Source organism: Schistocerca americana, chromosome 4, assembly GCF_021461395.2.
Source record: "Schistocerca americana isolate TAMUIC-IGC-003095 chromosome 4, iqSchAmer2.1, whole genome shotgun sequence".
NCBI lineage: Eukaryota > Metazoa > Arthropoda > Insecta > Orthoptera > Acrididae > Schistocerca > Schistocerca americana.
In genome coordinates, this window is record NC_060122.1 from 167,104,066 (window position 1) to 167,123,585 (window position 19,520).

Here is a 19,520-nt window from a genome sequence, read left to right on the forward strand (position 1 = left end):
CTACTGTGGTGGTTGAAAGAGAGTTAAAAGATGCATTTTGTACAGAGCTGAATGCTGTCCTTTGACAAACAAATCACAGAAACAAAAGGATTTTAATCGGAGACATGGATGCAAAAGTTGGTTCAGAAAATGAAGGGCTTGAACACATCATGGGTGTTCACAGCATTGGGAATACAAATGTAAGTGGTGAATTACTAGACATGAGCGCTGAATATGACCTAGTTATTGGAGGCAGGCCAGGATCGTGAAAAAGGGGGGGGGGGGGGGGACCAGCAATTTCAGGTGGCGCCAAATTCTTATTCTTGAAGAAAAAAAACTTTGTTTCACAAAGTGCCTGGCATCTGGTACACGTTGGTCTATCAATTATTCATATGATCTCCAAATGCATCCCTACTGCAATTTGATTTCTCAACTACTGTGCAGCTGTTGTGACAGGTGGTTTCATTGGGGAAATTGAAGCAGCATGGGAATTGGGGAAGCAAACGAGACTCTTCCATTCTTTCGCAGGGTTTGCTCTAGAGATAGGATTATAGCAGAACAGGAGGAGAAAATTAGAGTCCTTCAGGCTGATTTGGACAGAGCGAGGGAGGAACTGAAGAGGTTAAGGGGGGAGTAGGGCAAACAGCAGTGAGAAGTGGTAGCTGGGAACAGGGGCCACAGAAAGAGGACAACCAATAGATTTGCCTTGCTGCCACAGTTAAGTAAGGAAGAGGCCCCAGTAGAAGTAGATGCAGTTAAAATGCAACAGAATCTCACTAGGAAACCAACTGCTTCAAAAAAAGTAGAAAGTAAGAGGAAAGTTCTGTTGCTGGGTAGCAGCCATGGAAGAGGTGTGGGCCAGATTTTGCAAAAAAAATTAGGTGACAGGTACCAGGTCACAAACTTTTTCAAGCCAAGTGCAAGTCTTAGCCAGGTGGTAGAGGATATAGGTTCCTTGTGCAAGGGATTCACAAAGCAGGATCATGTGATGATGATGGGTGGAGTGTGAAACAGTATTGATAGGGATCAGGGCTACAGTATTGAGTGTGATCTGGTGAAAATAGCCACGGCAATGACCCATACCAATGTTGGGCTGGTGCCTGCTTTCATGCAACATGATCAGCCCCAGTTAAACTGCTCTGTCAGGAGGGTTAATATGGAGTTGAATCAGTTGCCTAGGGCGGCCACTCTGTCAGACATTGGATTGGTTCCTGTCAAGGCTATTGATAGGGTGGATTTCACAAGGCATGGCCTACATCTCAATAGGAAAGGGAAGGGTAAAAACTGGCAGGGTTGTTAGCGAAATCCATAAGGGGGGACACGAGTAATCATGGATGTACCTCTTTTTTAGACAAATATCAGTGTCCAATGAGAAGTTCAGGCAGGCAGGTGCTAAAGAGGTCCAAAACTGACAAAATTCTCACAACAGGAAAGTAAATAATAATGTTACCATATTTAACCAAAATATTGGTGGATTAAAGAAAAAAGTAGATTCTTACAAAAGTAACGTAAAAAATAATGTTACCATTTTTCACCAAAATATTCCGAGATTGAAGAATAAAGTAGATGAGCTCCTGGTTTGTTTAGATGACATTGAATCTGATAATGTAATAGATATACTATGCCTGTCTGAGCATCACATTGTGCGTGATATGGGAAAGGTAAATATCAGTGGTTATAAACTAGCTGCACATATGATAAGAGAGAATAAGGTGGGAGGAGGAGTTGCCATATATGTCAAAAGTTATCACTGTGTAGAAAGCTTAAATACAAAAAAGTTTTGTCTAGAGCAGCATATAGAAGCATGTGCCTGTCAACTTAAACTGAAGGAGGACTCTTTTATAATTGTAACAGTATATAGGTCCCCTTCAGGAAACTTTCATTTATTCCTGGAAAACTTTGATGCCTTGTTGTGCTATCTGTCAGATAGGGGAAAGCAAATTATTATTTGTGGGGACTGCAATGTTGATTCACTGAAAGAATGTAATAGGAAGAATGACCTGGAAGTCTTGCTCGGTTCTTTCAATTTGTCATCTGTCATTAATTTTCCTAGTAGTAGTAAAGGACAGCAACACATGGATAGATAACACTTTTATAGACTAAGATAGGTTTAAAAACATAAATTCTTGTCCTGTTGAGAATGGGCTTTCTGATCGTGATGATCAGCTAGTTGCAGTATATGACATAGCTCCATTCAGTAATTCAAAACTACCCTCCAAAGTTGTGCATTCAGTTAATGACTCAACAAAATCTTCAGCAGTTAGACTGGGATGAGGTGTACAAGGAACCCGATGCTAATTTAAAATATAACTTATTTCATGATACACTTGTAAGAGAATTTGAAAACTGTTTCCCCAAGAAAGTAGTTACATCTAATTATAAGAAACCATGCAAAAAACCTTGGCTTACTAAAGGAATAAAAATATCTTGTAACCACAAAAGGGAACTGTATCTAACAACAAGAAAGAGTAATGACCCAGAAACAGCCAAATATTATAAAAACTACTGTGCTACATTAAGAAAGGTTATTAAAAAGTCCAGAAGCATGTGCATCATGTCTGAGATTAATTCCTCTGACAACAAAATCAAAATAATTTGGAATATTATTACAGGGGAGACAGGGCAACCAAGAGTACAGGATGGCATCATCACCATCAAAGCGAATGGAAACTTGATAAACAATAAGCCGGAAGTCGAAAACATTTTGAATAATCATTTTTTAAATGTTGTAGAGAAAATGGGATCTAAATGTTCATTAGAAGAAGCAAGGCATTTAATGGAAGAGGCCTTACCCACTGTTGTGGATTGGCAGGAGACCAACCCACTAATTTTAGAGGAAGCCGAAAGGCACGCGTTTAAGCTCACGCAGGCTGGCGTGAGGTCTGGAACAGGACAAGGAAATTAGAACTTAGAAAAACGGACGCAGATGGTGGAATACTTAACTTTAATCCATAATGTTGAACGCAGCTCTTGTCTGTACATTATTTACAATATCAATAGCAACTGATAATGGCACCTTGCTAGTTCGTAGCAAATGACGTAGCTGAAGGCTATGCTAACTATCGTCTCGGCAAATGAGAGCGTATTTTGTCAGTGAACCATCGCTAGCAAAGTCGGTTGTACAACTGGGGCGACTGCTAGGAAGTCTCTCTAGACCTGCCGTGTGGCGGCGCTCGGTCTGCAATCACTGATAGTGGCGACACGCGTGTCCGATGTATACTAACGGACCGCGGCCGATTTAAAGGCTACCATATAGCAAGTGTGGTATCTGGCGGTGACACCACACCCACACCATTTGATACAATTGAAATTCCACCCACCTCTCCTTCTGAAATTAGGAAGATAATAAACTCTCTCAAGAATAAAGGCTCACATGGAATTGATGGCATTTCCAGCAGGGTAATAAAAGCTTGTTCCCAAGAATTAAGTGGGATTCTTAGCCACATATGTAATAGCTCTCTGAAGCAGGGTATTTTCCCAGATAGACTGAAGAATGCCATTGTTAAATCACTGCGTAAAAAAGGGGATACGACTGACGTCAACAACTACCGCCCAATCTCTCTTTTGACTGCCTTATCCAAAATTCTTGAAAAAGTAATGTATTGTAGAGTAGCTTCACACCTTAGTAAAAATAAAGTTTTAACAAAATGTCAGTTTGGTTTCCAGAAGGGTTTTTCAACAGATAATGCTATATTTACTTTCACTAATGAAATATTAAATGTTCTGAGTAACTGTAAGTCACCCATTGGGATTTTTATGTGATCTATCAAAGGTTTTTGATTGTGTAAATCATGGAATACTTCTAGATAAGCTCAAGTACCGTGGTATGAATGGGACAGTGCTCAAATGGTTTAAATCATACCTAACTGGAAGAGTGCAGAAGTTGAAATAAACAGTTCACATAATATGCAAAAAACTGGTGATTTCTCAAACTGGGGAACAATCAAGAATGGGGTGTGGCAAGGTTCGGTCTTGGTCCTCTGCTGTTCTTAATATATATTAATGACTTGCCATTCTATACTCATGAAGATGCAAAGCTGGTACTTTTTGCCGGTGATACAAGTATATCTACACACCCAACAGACAAGAATTAACTGGTGAAATTGTAAACGATGTTTTTCAGAAAATCATTAAGTGGTTCTCTGCAAATGGGCTCTCATTAAACTATGACAAAACACAGTATATACAGTTCCACACCGTAAATGGAATGACACCATTGATAAACATAGACTTCGATCAGAAATCGGTAGCTAAGGTAGAATACTCGAAATTTCTAAGTGTATGCATTGATGAGGTGTTGAACTGGAAAAAACACACTGGAGATCTGCTGAAACGTTTGAGTTCAGCTACTTATGCTATTAGGGTCATTGCAAATTTTGGAGATATGCATCTGAGTAAATTAGCTTACCACACCTATTTTCATTCTCTGCTTTTGTATGGCATCATATTCTGGGGTAACTCTTTGAGTAAAAGAGTATTCATTGCACAAAAACGTGTAATCAGAATAATTGCTGGAGCTCATCCAAGATCATCCTGCAGACACTTATTTAAAGAGCTAGAGATCTTCACTGTGGCCTTGTAATATACACTCCTGGAAATTGAAATAAGAACACCGTGAATTCATTGTCCCAGGAAGGGGAAACTTTATTGACACATTCCTGGGGTCAGATACATCACATGATCACACTGACAGAACCACAGGCACATAGACACAGGCAACAGAGCATGCACAATATCGGCACTAGTACAGTGTATATCCACCTTTCGCAGCAATGCAGGCTGCTATTCTCCCATGGAGACGATCGTAGAGATGCTGGATGTAGTCCTGTGGAACGGCTTGCCATGCCATTTCCACCTGGCGCCTCAGTTGGACCAGCGTTCGTGCTGGACGTGCAGACCGCGTGAGACGACGCTTCATCCAGTCCCAAACATGCTCAATGTGGGACAGATCCGGAGATCTTGCTGGCCAGGGTAGTTGACTTACACCTTCTAGAGCACGTTGGGTGGCACGGGATACATGCGGACGTGCATTGTCCTGTTGGAACAGCAAGTTCCCTTGCCGGTCTAGGAATGGTAGAACGATGGGTTCGATGACGGTTTGAATGTACCGTGCACTATTCAGTGTCCCCTCGATGATCACGAGTGGTGTACGGCCAGTGTAGGAGATCGCTCCCCACACCATGATGTCGGGTGTTGGCCCTGTGTGCCTCGGTCGTATGCAGTCCTGATTGTGGCGCTCACCTGCACGGCGCCAAACACGCATACGACCATCATTGGCACCAAGGCAGAAGCGACTCTCATCGCTGAAGGCGACACGTCTCCATTCGTCCCTCCATTCACGCCTGTCGCGACACCACTGGAGGCGGGCTGCACGATGTTGAGGCGTGAGCGGAAGACGGCCTAACGGTGTGCGGGACCGTAGCCCAGCTTCATGGAGGCGGTTGCGAATGGTCCTCGCCGATACCCCAGGAGCAACAGTGTCCCTAATTTGCTGGGAAGTGGCGGTGCGGTCCCCTACGGCACTGCGTAGGATCCTACGGTCTTGGCGTGCATCCGTGCGCCGCTGCGGTCCGGTCCCAGGTCGACGGGCACGTGCACCTTCTGCCGACCACTGGCGACAACATCGATGTACTGTGGAGACCTCACGCCCCACGTGTTGAGCAATTCGGCGGTACGTCCACCCGGCCTCCCGCATGCCCACTATACGCCCTCGCTCAAAGACCGTCAACTGCACATACGGTTCACGTCCACACTGTCGCGGCATGCTACCAGTGTTAAATACTGCGATGGAGCTCCGTATGCCACGGCAAACTGGCTGACACTGACGGCGGCAGTGCACAAATGCTGCGCAGCTAGCGCCATTCGACGGCCAACACCGCGGTTCCTGGTGTGTCCGCTGTGCCGTGCGTGTGATCATTGCTTGTACAGCCCTCTCGCAGTGTCCGGAGCAAGTATGGTGGGTCTGACACACCGGTGTCAATGTGTTCTTTTTTCCATTTCCAGGAGTGTATATATATTCACTTATGAAATTTGTTATTAACAATCCAAACGAATTCAAAAGTAATAGCGGTGTACATGGCTACAACACTAGGAGAAAGGATGATCTTCACTACTCAAGGTTAAATCTAACTTTGGCTCAGAAGAGGGTAAATTATGCTGCCACAAAAGTCTTTGGTCACTTACCTAATAGCATCAAAAGTCTGACAGATAGCCATATAGCATTTAAAAGGAAATTAAAAGAATTTCTTAATGGCAACTCCTTCTACTCATTAGATGAATTTTTGGATATAGTAAGTGGGCAATTTCCCCAACACCCACAAAAATGTGTCATGTAGTATTTTGTGTAATGTAATATCTTGTATAGACACCTTTTATTAACCTGACGTGTTCCACATCATTACAAAGTGTCGTATTCATGATATATGGAACTAGTACTAATCTAATCTAATCCAATCTTCAGAAGTTGATATACATGCATAGTGTACCTGATGTCTCTGCCGGGGAAGTCCCTGTGGTTGATTGAGTGTGCGAATGATTAGCATTGTTATAATTATTAGTGTAATCCATAGATTCAGACTAACAGAGTGGAAATAAATGACTAGCAGGAATAACAGGTAAGAAAGATTGCATATTATCTTCTTAGTGTATCCAAGGAAATTTAATCATGACAGAAATTTTTTGACAGATTGCTGCACTCCTAAGGGCCAGTTGTACAGTCCCCCGTTAGAAGCCGCTTAAGTTCTGTTCTCGCAATAGTGCAGAAAACATGTTGTGCAAACACATAATAATGCCTACTTGGAGAATAAACACAAGATTACTAAACCATTGATTGTGGCAGGGTTAGTGAAGTTAATCGGAAAATAGGTTTTGACAATGGCAGGCATAGTTACAGAATTAGTGATGACAAGATTGTTTTTTAGAACGAAGAAGGAGAAGAAATGGGGAAATCACACAAATTATATGGAAAAATATGACGATTCCAAATTTATATAAAAATTTTGCACTATCACTTTTCGATCTCATGCTTGAGAAACTGGAGCATATGAATGAAATGTGAAACTATTTACTAACAGAAAACTTTTTGCTTGTAGTAGGCCCAATAGGCATTTGATTTTGTTACTTCATGAATTTTATTCTGTTGTGTTATTTATGTAAATGAGGTAGATAAAATTGACCTCATTTTATCTAGCAGACAGTGACAAAATAGATGTAATCAAGTCAAGAAGCCCCACCAGTCTTGGGTACTATTCGATTACAATTTTTCAGTATTAGACAACAATATTTTGATTTTTCATGTAACAAAATGTTTGACAAACTGTGATGAGGTAATAGATTCTTTCACAGAAAGGAAAGCACGCTGTGTAAAGCTGTAGCAAGATTAGAGAGAAAGAAATGCTGAGACCTATGGATTAAGAAATGTATATTGTCTTGCTTGTCTTTACCAGTTTTATATTTCTTATATTTAATTTTATGTCATGCTAAGGAGAAAGTTATTAGCTAATAGGCAATAAAGAGGGCAAATTGTCTGAAGAGTTCTTATTCTCCCAGTCACAAATAATCCCACCCAATATTAATGTTTTTTAAGTGTGGAATGTCAAACTTGCCAACTGGGAGCAGGAGAGGCACCACAGAATATTTTAACTTCCACTTACCTGAATATAGATTTGATGGCTTCCATTACAAAATATACACATTTGAATTCCACAGGGAGAAATACAGTGACATGCGATAGAAGAATGCTGTGTGAAGATGTGTGGCACTGCACTTTTGCACACTTAAAACCAAATAACATGCCTTACATTTTCTTGAACATGTATGTTTTATGTATCAAACTCTTCAGCAAGATGTGCGCCACAAAACGAACCTAGGTTGGAAGGAAAAAAAAGACCCGCTTTTTTATCTCAACCGATCAAAGGAGGGGGGGGGGGGGGTGCACTATCAAATTTTTGCCCCTGTTCAGAAATATCATAGATCCAGGGCTGATTGGAGGTACACTGTTTTCACATCATAAATGCCATATGATAATCTGAGTCTCACCAGATCATGTTCCAGTAAATCAAATAGATCACTCTCTTTTAAATATGAGAAATAAGGAGGAGCAAACATTGGATGTGACCACCAGCTAGTTTTGGTATGAGTTTAGCTTGAAGACAATGGCAAATAGAACCAACCTCAGTCACAGAAGCAAAAAGGAACATATGTGGGTAGGTTAAAAGACCAACAGGTCAAAGAAAGATTGCTCTTAAGCTGCAAAACAGAAGAAACTTTCATGCAGGAAAGAACTGACAGATTGGCAAAAGTTAAGAGGCAGTTACCTAGATGTTAGAGAGAACATCTTAGGATTTAGGACACATCAAAGGGAAGACTGGATCTCTGAAGACACCTGGAATGAAGTTAACCACAGGAAAAATCTGAAATAAAATTTAAATCTAATTAAGACAAGCAGAGGAGTTTGAAGTGTGTAAGGAATATGTGGAAACAAACAAAAAAGTGAAAATATGGATAAGGTGATATAAAAGGAAATGAATGGGTGAGCAAGCTCAATCAGCAAAAGTGGCAGCAATACATGAGAATATAAAGAAGCTGCACAGTATCACCAAATGTCTGTCAATGAAGAACTTTAGACATGAAGGACCAATTAAGAGCAACAATGGTGTGATGATTATGACCCAATGATTCAGCTACAAAGATGGGAGGAGCACTTCTAGGAGCTGTTAATTTGTGAGGAAAATCAAGAGGAACAGGTGAGAGATGTTTTGTTGGAAGCTGAAGCAGTTCAAGCTATAAACCTATAGTGCTATCAATGGACTAAATTAGGATTGCTTTTAGAATCCCAAAAAGAATGCAAATGTTCCAGGCCTAGAAAACATAACTCAAGAACACTTAAAAGCCAATAACAAACTGACTGTGAAAATTCTCCACCTGTTGTCCAAGCATGTTTGGCTCAAAGAGACGAAACTCTTTCTTTTATATGTGCAGTACAGTGACAGAAAATTGTGGAGCCTGAGAAGACATGAAGAACTGCACAAAGAAGATAGATACTGTCTTCATACAGCTGTGTCCAACATGGTGTTATAGGAACATCACATGCGAAGCAAAATTTCATGTTTTTAATTCCGATGTGAAGGCTCCTAATGTACACCAGTATCTCGTGTGACTAGGGCCTCCTGTCGGGTAGACCGTTCACTGGGAGCAATTCGTTCAATTTGACGCCACTTCGGCGACTTGCACATCAATGGGGATGAAATGATCATGCTTAGGACAACATAACACCCAGTCCCTGGGCGGAGAATATCTCTGATCCAACCAGAGAAAAGCTCCGACCCAGACAGGAATCGAAGCTGGGCCCTTACGATTAACATTCTGTCACACTGACCACTCAGCTACCGGAGGCGGACATGTACACCAGTGAAAGGTAGAAAGTAGACAAGAAGGTTACATCACCGTCACAGAGTAAATAGGTGTCTTTGGTACATCACGAATACCTGGTGGCCACAAAAAATAAGTAATGAGGAGCTGTGGAGGAAAACAAGCCAGACACATGTAGAAGAATACGTAAGTGAGAGAAAGTGGAGATGACTAGGGCACACACTGAGAAAGTTAGAGGGGCAAGTGAGTAGAAAGTACTGCAATGGAATCCCCAGGGAACAAGGAAGAGAGGCAGGCCCAGGGAGAGGGCAGTGGAGGGGAAGCAAGGAAAGTTGGCAAAATGTGGGCAAAACTGAGGAAAATGGTGAATTCTCCTGGATGCCCTAAGCCCCCATAGGGACCAAAGGAAATAAGTCAAGTATGGCAATGTGTCATATAATAATACAAACACAGAAGGATTGTATTCAGGTAAGTAATTTATGTACAAACATAAATATCTACATACATTTTTATTCATAATATTGCACTGATTAAATCTTTTAAAAAGTCTTTCTTTGTGGTTGTAGGGTATCATTCCATGTATTTTCTGAGCAGCAAATCATACAATTCGTTCTTAACATTTTTCTTTTTGTACTGATCTGTTTTAACACCGTAAGTTCCAAAAATGATTTATATATTTTGATGCACTCAAATAAGAATGCTCTTCCCTTTTGTTTTGAGCCCATTTTCAACACAGTGACAAATAGCAAACACAAAGATACCCAGAGACTGCAGCACTGAGTGACTGGTAAGGATATTTTCAATACTGTCCACAGACAGCACAATATTTCCAGGCAGCACAGCATATTTCAATAGTTTTTTATATGCTCAGCATTACTGCACCACCTCTTGATCTCAACACTACACACTCAATGATATTGCATACCCAGAAATATTTTGCAGTAATATTGAGCATCTAGAGGCCAGTGAGGTCTAGTACCATCTTCCATCTTGTTTGACATTTTTAGCCTTTAGAAACTGATGGCAGAAAGTAAATTCTTTGAGGAAAATCTGTGAAGTACTTCTTAGATACGTAAATTATTATTTTTTTTATTTTTTATTTATTTATTTATTTTTTCAGCTCTTGTCTGGAACAGGACACTGCCCGGGAATTTCAGTAGTTTGGCCTTGGAAAAAGCAAAAGTGCTCACTGTGAAAGAGAAAAAATGTGAATTTAAATTACCTGAAGTTCCAAACATATTCATCAGGGAAAAGCAGTCAGGTGAGTGAAACGACATAATTAATGTACAGAAACCGGAAATTAACACAAAGTACACTCACTTGGTAAGTGTGGCAGCACAGCTGTAGTAATCTGTTTCAGCTAATAACACTGCACCAGCTGCCAGAAAGTAATTTATTACTCGCTCTATCACAACAAGTTTCATGTCCATAAAATCACATCTTCAGGTGAACATGAAACAGATACAACTACAAAATTTATGATTAGAATTAACCATAGTGTGTCTCTATCAAAATGTTGCAGTGTTAATTACCAGCTGAAAATGATGACCTTAAATTGTGATTGGATTTCCATGAGAGTAAATAATTGATATCCCCTATGTTCCTGCTAGAAACGCATGTAAAAAGCATCCATCATCTATAAAATGACAGATGGTATGAGACAAGAAGAAATGATTAAAAAACTGAATGTAAAGAAATGAAACAGCATTGTCCAGTAGATCCAGCAAGTGGACAAAGCAAATCACAGGTGAAGTGGCCCAGACACCGGCACAACACATACTAAGTGCAAAGGTCATGTCCATGGAGGATCACTCAGGCACACATGCATGGAACTGGAGGATCAACATAGGAGCCCAGTGGCCCCAAACACACACAACTGAATCAAGAAGTTAACTACATGACAACACAAGAATATAGCGAAATATGTATAGAAAACCAGAATCACCAGTATGAAAAGTAGTGTAATTGACAAGTAGTGTAAAGTACCTTGACACATTGATGCTATCATATGCAGTTGTGTTTAAGTGTGAACAATACACCACATTTGTGCAAAGAAGCAAAAAGTAAAATACAAGAGAGAACAGATTACAAAATGTCTGTAAAAAGATTCTAAAACATGAAAAAAGCCCATACGTGTTCAATATGGAACCACATATTTTAAAAGAAATAAGAAAAACTTAAAAAACAGAGGCTGAAAGACAGCCACTTCTAACAAGCAGATAGAACCAATGTAATAAAATACAGTTGTACAAGATCAAAAACTGGGCTAGCCAGCCATTAGAGCAATATACTTAACAAAAATATGAACTGCAGTACACAGGATATGTGTAAACACTTTTTTTATGCTTGAAGCATGAGGTAGTGCAAGTCGGTTGTGCAAATAGATGAAAGTTAACTTAAAAGCAGTTAACTGTATACAGAATTGATATGGTAGTACTCATTTTAGGTTGTAATTGAGTGATTAATAAAGCAATTTCTCACAACTGTTATTAGTCAAAATAACATAAAATACTTCAGGTAGAGAGTGTCAGCCAGTGTTAAAAGGGGGTTTACAAAGGTGATATAGCACAATATCTGTGTTCACTGTTTGTTACAAGGGGATGGAAACCAAGCTTATGAAGAAGCAGAAAGAGAGAGAGTGATGATTGTCTTTGCATATACTTGCAGTCATCCATTCTAGTAAAATGGCAATCAAGACAATCAGTACCACCAATATGTGTCATCACTCATGACTAAAACTCCCTTCCCTGTGAGGTAGAAATTGCTACAAGATGTCAATAGTAGCTTTTCCTTATCTATTTCTGAACAAATACCATGCAAAGTGATGTATTGATATTTGATACAAATTGGCATGCAAGAGACCCTTTCTCTGTGCTGCCCACAGAATGACACAGTAACAGTGAGCAACGGGGTACCAACAGTGAACATTGAGAAACCAAACAAATCACATTTCTAACTATATGAGACTAATTTGTGGTCTGCATGCAAGTAGAGCTTTGAGTTTTATTAATATAGGAATTTTGGTTGAAATTGTGTGTACGGTTTAGAATGGCTGCATTGAGGTAACGTGCAATTAGATTTTGTGATTTGCCTATCATTTTAAGAAAGACCATGACATTAGCAGTCATGCCTTCGACGATGACAATATTCACTTTGAAACTTCTTGGCAGATTAAAACTGTGTGCCGGACCAAGACTCGAACTCGGGACCTCTGCCTTTCGCGGGCAGGTGCTCTACCAACTGAGCTACCCAAGCATGACTCACGCCCCGTCCTCACAGCTTTACTTCTGCCAGTACCTCGTCTCCTACCTTCCAAACTTTGCAGAAGCTCTCCTGTGAAGATGCTTGCAAATACAAACAATATGAGTGGGTTTACGATAAATGGAACGCCCCAGAGAGGCATCATTTTTCGTCTAACCAAGACATCCAAGAAAGGCAGACAACCATATTTCTGTATTTCCATAGCAAACCAAATGTTGTTATGAATAGACTGGAGGTGGTGAAGAAACTCCATCAGTTTATCTTCTCCACGAGGCCACACTATGATAGTATCATCCACATACCTCTAAAACACAGTTAGTTTAAGGGCAGCTGATTCATGTGCTCTTTCCTCAAAATCCTCTTTAAAAAAGGTGCTCACTAAGTGAGACAGTGGGCTGCCCATGACTGCCGTCATTCTGCTCAAAATGTTCTTGGTTGAACATAAAATAGGTTGAGGATAGAGCATGTCAAAACAAAGCAGTAATAACCGCATTAAATTTTTTCCAACTAGTGCTAAAGAATCTGTGAGAGGGACCCTGGTAAAAGTGACACCACATCGAAGCTAATGAAATGGTCAGAACTGCTTAGACAGAGAGCACCCAGTCTATTGTTAAAGGCAGCTGAGTTATGGATGTGATGTAGGCATTTTCCCACCAATGGTCTTAGCAAAGAAGAGAGATGTTTGGCTAAATCATATGTATGTGCTCCAGTGTTGCTCTCTATTGGATGTAATAGGACACTTCCGTTATGAATTTTGGAAAGCCATACAGGCCTGATGGTACACAGCCATGTGGTTTTAACTTCTTGAGGTAAGGAGGATGAATTCAGTAGTGCAGAAGTTTTTCACTGCACATGTTCTGAAGGGTTGTAATCAATCTTCCTATAGGCAGAGCCACTTAGCAGACCACACGTTTTATCATATACACTCCGAGGTAACGAAACGGTGCATTACTTTTGTCAGCCTGCAGTACCACTTCATCAGTGTCATCTTGTAGATTTCACAGTGCAGTTCTTTCTGCAGAGAGTAAGTTATTATGTTGAGGAGAAGCTTTCAAAAGAGTATGGCAAGTTTCCCTTCTTATTTCTTCTGCAGCGTGCAAAGGAAAGCGGTGTACAGCTTTTTCAACACCACTCAGAAAACTAATTAAAGATGGTGCCCTAGATGTAAGTACAAAATTGAGTCCCTTGCTTAATACAGATGTCGCATGGTCTAAATTTTTCTCTGTGAAATTGACGGTGGATTGTTATGCAGTTACCTCTTGTGGTGATCACTACTGTAGCAACAGATGATCAAATCTGGACATCTACTGAAAACTTGCATTATTTGGGATTCGATCGAACCATGCCAAAGTCACTACATCGACCTAATCCCATGATACATGTGAGAGATGGTCTGCAACCTTCTGATGTAACTGTTACAATTCTTCTGAAACAGTATCCAGTCTTCGCCTTGCATGGCACATCCTCTCTTTGACTATAGCATGACTGGCCTTCTCAGTACTGTGCAGCAGCAGACTGAATAAAATACGTCACTCTGGCATATTTTGGTATTATGTCAGGTTGCCAACATCTCAATAAAAAGCTTAAAGAACTTAACAGTTTTGCTCTCTTACCACAAGCTTGTCAAAACTTTGAACATGTGAGGCCATCTCCTCCCCCTAAAGATGTCTGATGCTAAGTTTAACCAGCAAGCGCATTGCCTCCAGGAAGCATCGTCAGTCTGCCAAGTCGAATTGCGATGCGTGTGCAGAATACTCGCAGCACATTATATAGGGCCGAATTGAACAAGTCTTCATCTGTCTTCGTAGGCTTGCATGAAGTTGACTGGCAAGTGCCCAGTCAAAATATCATGCAATGAATTAAATGACAACTGGCTGCAAGCCCGAAATTTGTTTGAATTTTTAAATAGCTAGGAAAATTTTAAAATTCACATCAGGTGTCTTTATGGGGAGGTGATGGCCTCACATGTTTGAAGTTTCGACAAACTGTCTGGTAAGAGAGCAAAACTATTAAGTTCTATAATCTGGATGCCATTTCAGAAGATTTGTAACAGTTACATCTAAAGGTTGTAGCACATCCCTCTCCTGTATCATGGTATTGTGTTGAAAAGGAGAGATTTCGACAGATGTCAAAATTTGATAGTCTGTTACCACAGTAGTCATCACAAGAGGTAACCGCATGACATTTCACTGTCAATTTCACAGAGAAAAATTTGGACCATGCGACACTCCGTATTAAGCAAGGGATTCAATTTTGCACCTACTCCTAGAGCAACATCTCTAATTAGTTTTGTGAAGAGTGTTGAAGAAGCTATATGCCATCTTCCTTCAGATGCTGCAGAAGAAATAAGAAGGAAACTTGGCATATTCTCTTGAAGGCTTCTTCTGAATGTAATAACTTAACCTCTATAGAAGGGGCTGCACTATGAAATCTATGAGAGGACACTGACGTAGTGGCACTAAAGGCTGACAACGGTAATGCACTGTTTTGTTACCTTGGGGTGTGTGTGATGGTAAGATTTATGGTCTGTTAAGTGACTGTACCTATAGGAGGATTGATTACAACCCCTCAGGATGTGTGCAACAGAAAACTTCTGGACTATTGAATTCCTCCCCCTAACCTCAAGAGGTTAGACCACATGGTTGTGTACCACCAAGACTCCATGGCCTTCTGAAAATTCTTAAAGAAAGTGTTCCATTATATCCAGTAATGAGCAGTATTGGAGTGCCTACATATTGTACAGGATGGCAGCCAGTCAAGGAATATTTTTGGGAATTGGTTTAAGAAATTTATTTCAAAGGCCCAGTGGAATCTTTACAAGTTTTCTTCCAGAGTAATTCATGCCATGTCTACGTGACACAAGTCGCTTGTCTTTCTAAACCGAGGCAGTTCTGTCCAGTTAAAGCTGCTGCCAGGAGACGCCCTGAGCCCTCTGCTGAAACTGCTAGCGAATTCACACCATTGATTTTAGCCAATAGCGTGCGCGGGATACCGATCACATGTGTGGACGCCGGAGCATCCTGCAGTGCAGAACACACTTGCTACTCTCTCTTGTAATCCATACCTCGAGCAGAACAGACATCTTTTTGGAAGGCAAAGCCACTGGCTCAGCTTTTCACAACCGGCCACCAATGTAAGGTAACATGAACCACTTCCCCTTCCATTTCCCATTTCAATTAATTGTTTGACCTCCTAGACTGGCCTAAACCTGGTAACTTCCAACCCTCGGTGCACCCCTTGTACATCATACATTGAAATACACCCTCTTTATTATACCTAAGTTCCTGATTTGTTATTTAATGGCAGCCCTCGATGCCCACTCTCAACTCCTGACCACTCGACCTCCTGCACCATGTCGTCCCGAGGCCTATTATGTAACAATCGCCTCCCCCCCTTTCCCAAACCCTGTATACATTTACAAGTAGTGACCAGAAGTGGGATCATATACATTTACTATACGATTCAGCCTAACCGTTGATGGGAAAATGTCTATATCACATCCGTAATTCAGCTGCCTTTATCAATAGACTGGGGGCTCTCCATCTAAGCACTTCTGACCATTTGGTTTGCATTGATGTGATATCACTTTTTACAGAGGTCCGTCTCACAGATTCTTTGACACTACCTGGAAAAAGTTTCATGCAGACATCACTACTTTGTTTTGGCACACCCTTTTCTCAACCTATATTATGTTCAACCAAGAATATTTTTAACAGATTGACAGTGTCGCCATGGGAAGACCACTGTCTCCCTTGGTCGTCAACCTTTTTATAGAGGATTTCGAGGAAAGAAGACTTGAACCAGCTGCCCTTAAACCAACTGTATTTTGGAGGTATGTGAACAATACTTTCATTGTGTGGCCTTGTGGAGAAGATTAACTATATTCATAACTATGTTCCACATGAAAATAGAGAAAGATTGTTTTTTGCCTTTCTTGGATGTCTTGGTTAGACGAAAGAATGATGCCTCTCTGAGGCATTCCATTTATCGTAAGCCCACTCATATTGTTTGTATTTGCAAGCATCAAGTTGTCATCACACACTGGAGACTATGAGAATGCTTAAAACATTTGCACACAGAACTCGCACTGTCTCAGATCTAGGTAGTATGCCTAAAGAGCTCGACCACACAACAAAAGTGTTTAGAAAAAATAGATATTCCACCCAGCAGATTAACAGGGCACTGTCAGTTAAAACCAAGAATCAGGAAGTGGATAAAGTAGAGAACACGCTGGAAAAATCTTTAGTTTTTCTTCCTTTTGTGGGCAACATTTCATTTAAAATAACAAGAATTCTCTGTAAATTTCAAGTGAATGTTATTTTCTGTCCCACTATCTAAAATTGCAAACCTTTACGGACCAGAGCATGATGACTTGTTACTGCAGAAGGCCGGAATTTACAAAACGGCTTGTCAGCATGCTATGGCTTACGCAGAACAGGCCGCAGGCACTGTGGAAGAATGCTGCACTGAGAGTCAATGTTGCACTCGCCTTTTGCAACCAAGCAAGTCCACTGTTGCTGAACACTGTATTTCAACTGGACATTCAGTGGATTGTGACATAACTGTGATTTTGAGCACAACAACATCTTTTAACTGTAACAAATAAATATCAGAGTCCATATCTGATCCTACAATTGTCTTGTAGTTTGATATCTGGTTTCTAAATCTCGGTACTACCCTTATATTATGTTGTTGTTGTTGTGATTTTGTGTGAAGACTGCTTTGGTACATGTCTCCATGCTAGTCTAACCTGTACAAGAGTCTTTATCTCTACACAACTGCCACAATCTACATCCATTTGAACCTGCTTACTATATTTGAGACCAGGCCTTCCGTTACAATTTTTACCTTCCACACTTCATTCCATTATCAAATGTACAATTTGTTAATGCCTCAGGATGTGTCCCGCCAGCTGTTGTGCCATAAATTTCTTTTTTCCTCAGTTTGGTTCATCATTTGTTGCTCGAGTTACACATTTTCCATAGCACCATGTTTCAAAAGCGTCTATTCCCTTTTTGTCCGAATTGCTTAGCATCCAAATTTCTTTTCCATACAGGGTTACACTCCAGACAAATACCTTCAGTAAAACTTTCTAACTCTTGTATTGGCATTAAATGTTAAAAAATACCTCTTTTTCAGAAGTGGTTTTCTTGCTGTTGCCAGTATGCATTTTATTTTTCCTACTTTGGCCTTAATCCTTTTTTTGCTGCCCAAATAGGAAAACTCATGTACTACTTGTAGCATCTCATTTCCTAACCTAATTGCCTCCGCATCACCTGATATAATTCGACTTCACTCCATAGCCATTGTTGTACTTTTGTTGATGTTCATCTCATAATCTCTTTTCTCTTATCCATTCTGTACAGCTGCTCATCCAAGTTCTCAGCTGTCTCTGAGAGAATTACTATGTCTTCAACAAATCCCAGAGTGTTTATTTTCCCCATCTTCAGTTCTCTTTGACTTCCTTCAAAGCTTGCTTAGTGCGCAGATTGAATAACATGGGGTAGGCAACAAATTTGTCTCAGCCCTTTCTCAACTATGGCTACATCTTTCATGTTCTTTGACTGTAATAACTGCAGTCTGTACGAGTTATAAATAACCTTTTGCTCCCTATATTTTATCCCTGCTACCTTCAACATTTCAAAGAGTGTAATCCAGTCCACATAGTCAAAAGTTTTCTCTAAATCTACATATGCTATAAGCGTATGTTTGCCTTTCTTAAGCTATCTTCTAGGATAAGTCAAAGCATCAGTATTACCGTGCATGTTCCTACATTTCTCTGAAACCCAAAATGATCTTCCCTGATGTCAGCTTCTACCAGTTTTTACATTCTTCTGTAAATAATTTGCATGAATATTTTGCAGCCATGGAACTGATGGCTCAGTAGTTTTCACACCTGCCAGCACCTGCCTTCTTTGTGATTGTAATTATTACATTCTTCCTGAAGTCAGAGGGCATTTTGCCTGTCCCATACACAGGGTGGTCAGCAACAATCTGAAAAGCTTGTCAGGGTGTTGTGAAGTGTGTTGTGCTGAGAAATAATTGTTAAGAAAAAATTCTATACATTTTGCTGTTTCGGAGTTAATTAGCATTGAAGTTAGCCAGTTCAGGCTTTAGCACGTGCATATTCAAGTTGCCTGTCAGATACAATTAGTGTCTGCTATTCTCTTAGCTTAGATGAGACTGCTTAGCCTTTGGCTTGCGTTTGATCCCATTTTTGTATTGCTCTCTTTTTCGGTTTAGGAAACCAAATTAAGAACTTATTTAGTGACACAATATCTGGTGGGCCACTTGAATTTGTGCCCTGATCGACTAACTGTAATGCTAATGGAAATTGCACAACATACTTTTTTTTTTTTTTTTTTTTAAAAAAAAAAAAAGCACAACATACCTTACAACACCATTACAAGCTTTCCAGACTGTTTCTGACTACCCATTACATTGCACATCAGTTGGAATAATTTTGACATGGCTATGTCTTCCACAGATTCTGATAATTCTGAGGGAACGTTGTGTGCACCAGGAGCCTTGTTTCCACTTAAGTCTTTCAATTCTATGTCAAATTCTTCTTGCAGTATTATGTTTCTAATCTCATCTTCACTGACTTCCTCTTCAATTTGTATAGTATTGTTCTCAAATTTGTTCCTCTGATAATTACCCTCATTATATTCATTCCACACTTCTAGTTACCCTTATTTGGTTAATGCTAGATTGTCTTCTGAGCTCGTTATATTCATACAGTCATTTCTCTTCTCTCCAAAGGTCTCTTTAATTTTTTTATAAGTGGCACCTATTTTTTCATTTCTCCTGTTTCATTCACTGCATTTTTATATTTTTTCATTATGTCAGTTATGTTCAGTATCTCCTGTGTTATTCAACATTTTTCTACAATGTCTTATCTTTTTGCCTAT

General features: G+C 40.2%; 1 protein-coding gene across 1 annotated transcript in view; it reads left to right on the forward strand.

Annotated features, from left to right (window-relative positions):
• The window catches only part of LOC124613331 (PC-esterase domain-containing protein 1A-like), a 190,905-nt gene that overhangs the window by 123,913 nt on the left and 47,472 nt on the right, over nucleotides 1–19,520 (forward strand). Inside the window, exon 7 of the mRNA XM_047142027.1 lies at nucleotides 10,469–10,609. Within this exon, the coding sequence (XP_046997983.1) occupies nucleotides 10,469–10,609 (141 nt within the window). The remainder of the gene's footprint in view (nucleotides 1–10,468; nucleotides 10,610–19,520) is intronic.